This window comes from Chrysochloris asiatica, unplaced genomic scaffold (genome assembly GCF_000296735.1).
Source record: "Chrysochloris asiatica unplaced genomic scaffold, ChrAsi1.0 scaffold00099, whole genome shotgun sequence".
NCBI lineage: Eukaryota > Metazoa > Chordata > Mammalia > Afrosoricida > Chrysochloridae > Chrysochloris > Chrysochloris asiatica.
In genome coordinates, this window is record NW_006408617.1 from 6,234,593 (window position 1) to 6,240,860 (window position 6,268).

General features: G+C 38.8%; 1 protein-coding gene across 1 annotated transcript in view; it reads right to left on the reverse strand.

Moving 5' to 3' along the window:
• The window catches only part of GALNT3 (UDP-N-acetyl-alpha-D-galactosamine:polypeptide N-acetylgalactosaminyltransferase 3 (GalNAc-T3)), a 100,728-nt gene that overhangs the window by 27,107 nt on the left and 67,353 nt on the right, over positions 1-6,268 (reverse strand). Inside the window, exons 8-9 of the mRNA XM_006867004.1 lie at positions 4,240-4,371; positions 3,917-4,018 (exon numbers count right to left, since the gene is read on the reverse strand). Coding sequence (XP_006867066.1) covers positions 3,917-4,018; positions 4,240-4,371 — 234 coding nt within the window. The remainder of the gene's footprint in view (positions 1-3,916; positions 4,019-4,239; positions 4,372-6,268) is intronic.

Genomic DNA, 6,268 nt, shown 5'->3' on the forward strand with positions numbered 1-6,268 from the left:
ATTCCATCTCATTTTTGACAACTTCCAATTTTCTTAGATTCATACTTTGTGCATTCCATGTTCTGATTATTAATGCTCCTCATTTTGAGATGTGCCCCTTCAACAAATGAAGGTGCCACTCACATCATCATAGTCAACTCTACTTTGAGGAGGCATCTTTTCCCCAATTGTATTTTGAGTGCCTTCCAACCTGAATGGCTCATCTTTCGGCACTATACCTGACAATATTCTAGCACTATTCATCATGTTTCAGTATTCAATATTCTGGTGCTGTCTGGCATTGCTCCACTATTATTCATAAGGTTTTTAGTGGTTAGACATTCAGAAGTAGGCCACCTCTCCTTCTTCCTAGTCGGTCTTAATCTGGAATCTCCCCTGAAACCTGTCCACAATGGGTGACCCTGCTGGTATTTAAAATACCAGTGGCATAGCTCCCAGTAATCCAGCAACACACAAACCACCATAGTACAACATAGTGATACAAATGGTGGGCAAGACTGGAAATAGGGAATAAGAAATACCAGTCTGAAACAAACAAACAAAAACCCCCAAATGTAAAAAGGGGGAATGATGTAGTTAGTTACAGAATAACAACAACAAAAACAAACCACAAGCATTTTTTGTTAGTATACCTTTCTTCACATTCTCCTCATTCAGTTCTCATTTCCACCAGTCCCCTCACAAAATGTATGGGCATGCAATCTAATTCAAATGCCCCCATCTACATGTCCCCAGAGCACTCTGAAAATTCCAGACCTTATTATACTAACTCTTAATTGCTCATTTTGAAATATGGATTTCTGGAAGGAAATTGTTAGGACCCAGCAGAGCTACTCAGGGAGTTTGTTAAATGAACAAATGAAGGAAATAAAGTTTAATCCTCCCATGGGTTAAAAGGAAAGGAAAGGAAGTTAAAAACTAGAAATCCAATATTTTAATATGTTCTCTACACTTAACCAGTTTCTACTGACTCAAATCTAACTCATGATGACCCATGTGTGACAGTGTAGAACTGTGCTCCATAAGATTTTCAATGGATGATCTCTCAAAAGCAGATCACCAAGGCTTTCTTCCAATGAGACTTTCTGTAACATTTTTTTACTACCCAATGATTCCTCTCTATCCATGACAGGCCAACCAATAACACTTGACATCTGAGTGAAAATTAGTAAGCAATGAAAGAATGATAATGTGCTAGTGAAGTCACCAATCAAGGCAAATCAAGAATATATCTTTTTAAAAAATATGCTGAAATATTTAATGGCTCAAAAAATTTACTTACAATTCTACGTTTTTGATATTTAACCAAACCAAAAACCAACTGCCATCAAGTTGATTCTGACACATTGTTAGGTGTCCGTAGAGTTGGTTCCAACCCGAAATGACCCTGTATAGGGTTTCTGAGGCTGTAAATCGTTTCAGGAGCAGAAAGTGTCATTTTTCTCACACGGGGTAGCTGGTGGGTTTGAACTGCCAACCTTGAAGTTAGTAACCCAACACTTAATCCACATTCCACCACTAGAACTTTAACATTTGCTGTAACATGATATCAAACAGTGTTAAATGTGGCTTTTATGTACAGTCTTGTAAAATGTTCTCAACTCACAGAGGGTTTCAGAGGATGTAAATATTTGCGGAAGCAGAAACCCTCATTTTGTGGTTCAAGGTCCAGTGCTTATCATACAGAGTCACCGAAACAACAGTTACACAAATATCACAAATCTTCTGCATATACAATCTATTGTATTTTAAATATCATTATTCTGTTATTTTCTCATTTGCCTTTCTACTGAATGAACAAACAATGTCAAATTGTATTTAGTCACTAGAATTTGCCTAGGGAAGTAAGCTTCTCTCTCAGTAGAGTTTAGGGGCCTCAGGTAGAATCTTGAGCCCCACCCAGAACCTTCTGAGATGGGACATTTCCACTGGAAAAGACATGCAGACCAACCTGGAATGGCTAAAGGAACAGAAGATACTTTTTGAAAAAAAGACCAGCAGAAAATAATAACAATAATAAAATAAAATAAGATAAATAAATAACACAAACTGTTTAGCTGTTATAATATCAAGCAAGCTGTTTGCCTTGGCCATCAAGACAAGAAAAGTCAGACTATCATGGCAAAACCCCTTCAAAGACTGAAACTCAAAGGTAAAACACAAGTAGTCTTATATGCTCACTAGTGACCACCCTGGTCTACTTTTGAGTGGAAGTAAAGGGCATGCAGCAATGAAGACTTGGGCTGAGTTTAGCCATGCCCTATAAACACCTGTTGACCTCGAGATGAGAGGGAGAAGAAGGGCTGGCTGGTCTCAAGTTCAGAGAAATGTGTGAACTTTTGAGCCTACGGACAACTGACATAGCCACTGTGGGCTAGAGTTGAGAACGAAGCAGCCAGCTGATCTGAAGTGGGAGGAGGCAGGCAAGAACTCCTAAACCTGTAGATAGTACCCATGGGATCTAATTTGGATAGCTTGCTGACTAGAACTCAACCAGATAAAGAAGTTTGACATGGGGAGCAACTGTAAATTGCTACAATTTGATGAAATGGACCTTTGCTTATGGATATTGTTGCTCAAAATACCAACTAAAAGGGAAAGATTATTCATATCACAGATCAAACTTCCTCTTCAGCACACTGGATTGATAGAGGAGGCGAACTTAGATATTGGCTATCAAAAATAAGGGGCTATAAAGGTCCAAAGGAGCTGGCTTACAAGCTTTCAGGAGTGTGCTTAGTTTCAGAATGAGGAGGGTAAAGTAGAATCCCCACTGAATAGTATTCCTCTTGTCCAGATGGGTCTGGTGAAAAGCGATGGGAGAGGAAGTGGATGGGAGTTTATGATTCAATTGTAACTGCTAGCAGGACTAACTGCAATAGTCACAACTGTAAATGTAGAAGATATATAACTAAAAGGGGAAGTAGTTAACCTTTCATTTCAGGAACAGAGGACCCTAGAACCATCAAGAGGGAAGAGCATGGGCACCTAACCAGAGAAGCAGTGACAGCAGATACAGTGGCAGTGGCAATGTCACAGAGACATAGAGCAGCTGACGACTATAGGCCCATTGAATAAGGAAGGCTGTGTATATGCTGGCAGGAGGTTGGCTTGTGAAGTTTGCCCTCTGGGCTTTTAAATGAATAAATATGTTCTGTGTGGTATGTGTACATAAAAGAAAAAAAGGGGGGAATACAGGTAAATATTGTTAACTGATGGTACATGGAGATTGCAATCATTGCAATGAAACAAAATATGATTTGTTGAATGTAAAACTGACGATCTGCCCTGTAAACTTTCAATTCACAATAAAAGTGTAAAAAACAAAAACAAAAACACATTTTTTATGGAAGCAAAGTGCCTCAGAAGCAAAACAGAAAAAAGAAAAGAAAAAAAAAAAAAAAATGTATTGAGGCCAAGTGAAAACACCATCCACAAGAAAAACTCCATAACTTCCCAATTTTCAGCCAAGCAGTAGACAAGCATATGGAAGAACAACAGCATTAGTGAAGTACGCTCACAATGGACTGGTCAATCATTCAAAATCAAAAGGGCAACAGTTACCTAAGGACAAGTTGAGACGAGATGGGAAGGAGGGTGGAATGGAAACAGAAACCACAGGAAGGAAGAGGAACAACTGTTTTTCATAGAAGGGTTTGCAATCATTGAGATGAAACAAGTGTATGATTTGTTGAATGTAAATCTGATTATCTTCTCTGTAATCCTTCACTCAATTAACAATAAAAAGTTAAAAAGCAAAACTTCATAGCCTAACATTAATTGTCAAATGTAGTCTAAAAACATTTTAAACACCAGTTTAATGCAATATAAAATTTATTAGGATGTTTAGAACAACATATACAACAGACACAACAACTTAGTGTGTTTGTAAATGCTAATGAGATGGGAGTGTTACCTGGTTTCCCCCAAGTCCATGACACGTGTACATAATTAATGGTTTGCCTCCTTGATTGTTTTCGCCAACATCCAGACACAGGTGCTGACCAAAGCTTTTAATCTAAAGGAAAAAATTTCAAGTTTCATGTTGTTTTCTTTTTTTTTAATTTACACACTTTATGTTTTTTTCAATTAATTTCAGTACTTAGTACTACTACTAATAAATGTGAAACTCTCAAAAACAATATATCAGAAAGTATTTTCAGCACCTGTTCCTGGCCATATAAATGTTAGTGACAAGGAATGCATCAAGTAGTAAGGAACAGGAAAATAAATACTCACATATCCAGATATAACAGGATTAAGGTCTGGCACATATACTTCAGGATAAACAGTGTTCAGATACCATGTGAAATTTTTACATTGCAGGCGGTGCTTTATTTCTAACCTTTTTGAAAGATCACCAAATGATTTCTGGAAAAGACAAGAAATGATGGCAATTAATCAAACTGCATTGTTAAGAGTACTTTAAAAGCTATTATTTATATTCATATTTAAGTCTTTTTAAAAAATCTGGGCTTCAATGTAAGACACAATTTAACTACATTCATCATTCATTTAGATATGCTGACATGGTGCTATTCTTGATTCTTGCCACAAAGGTTCCCATGTAGTGAAATGCTGTGGCAAAGGAACTGAAGCAGGAACCCCCAAAATTTATGCAGTAATCTGTAAAGTGAGGTATGAGAAAGTAGATATAGTATACAGTGCCAAACACTAAACGAAAAATAGCACAGTTGGGAATAATTATTTTAGTTCAAGTGTAGTGTTGCCAACTCATAACAATATAGCCAGAAAAGCAAGATTGTTTTAATGAAAGTCATTTTATTTTTCCTTATTTTAAGGGAGTATATGCCTAAAATAAAGACCAAGTAATATGACTATTATTCAAATTTATACACCAATCACTAAAGCCAGTGATGATGAAATTAAAGAATTCTACCAACTTCTTCAGTCTAAAATTGATAAAACATACAATCAAGATGCAATGATAATTACTAGTGAATGGAGTGTTAAAGTTGGAAACAAAGGAGGAGGAGTTGGAAAATATGAGCTTGGTGATAGAAATGACACTGGAGATCACATGAGAGAATTTCCCAAGACCAACAATTGCAACTATACAAGTAAACAGCAGCTAACCATCCTCTACTATCCACATTTTCGATTCCTAGTGTGGTGTTGCAGGATCAACAAAACCACAAGGTTAGAAGTTCAAACCCATCAATATCTCCTTGGAAACCCTATACAGCATTGCTATGCATAGGACCCAACTCAAAAGCACTTAACAATATACACATGGACCTCATCAAATGGTATACACAAGAATTAAATCAACTACACATGTGGAAATAGAAGAAATTCAATATCATCAGCCAAAATAAGATCAGTGGCTGACTGTGGAACGAACTATCAATTGTTCATATGTGAATTCAGGCTAAAGCTGAAGAAAATTAAAACAAGTCCACAAAAACCAAAATACAAGATTCGACTTCCAGTTTGGGCGGCAGCAGACAGCCAGGTAGGAAAGGCTCCATGGGGGGAGGGATTGAAAACCCACAGAAGCTGTGCTCATAGAATACCAGAGTTCTGTGTCTACCATAAGGCCCAGGAGGTCAGTATCCTGCACTTGCAAGTGAAAAAATCATGATATAAAGGAAAATAACTGCGAGTTAGGCCACCCTGCCAGGGCAGAGTTCAGAGGGCAGGGCTACAGCCAGACCAGCACACGGAACCAGCAGCAGTGCAGAGACATTTTTTCCAACAATTGCCTGTCACGCCTTCTTTGCCTAGTCCGGATGCCTTCAGGCGGGTGGGTGTACACACACACACACACACACACACAGCCCCCCAAAATTTGTCCAGCACTGACCCCACAGTTTTCCCACAGTACAAAGAGAAGGAGCTTGGTGGCTACTTATGATATCAGCCTCAGGGTCATAGCCCTAAAATTGACTTGTGCGGGACCCTTGGTGGCTGTATGCCATGGAGTCGGTTCAGACTCGTGGTGACCCTGTGCGGAGTTTCTGAGGCTGTGGGTCTTTGCGGGAGCAGAGCACCTTGTCTTCCTCCCACAGAACAGCTGGTGGTTTTGAACTGCTGGCCTTGCAGTTCGCAGCCAGATTTGTGACCACTGCGCTACTGTAGCTCCTTGTGCAGGACCCTTACCCAGGCCTATATAGCAAGAAAAAAGCTGGCACATCAGGCCTGACATACAAACCACAGAAAAATCTGTAAATCCCCAACATAAAAAGACAATTACGGGCATAACAAACAAGACGGCGGATCGGGTGGAAGTGCAGTAATGGAGCTC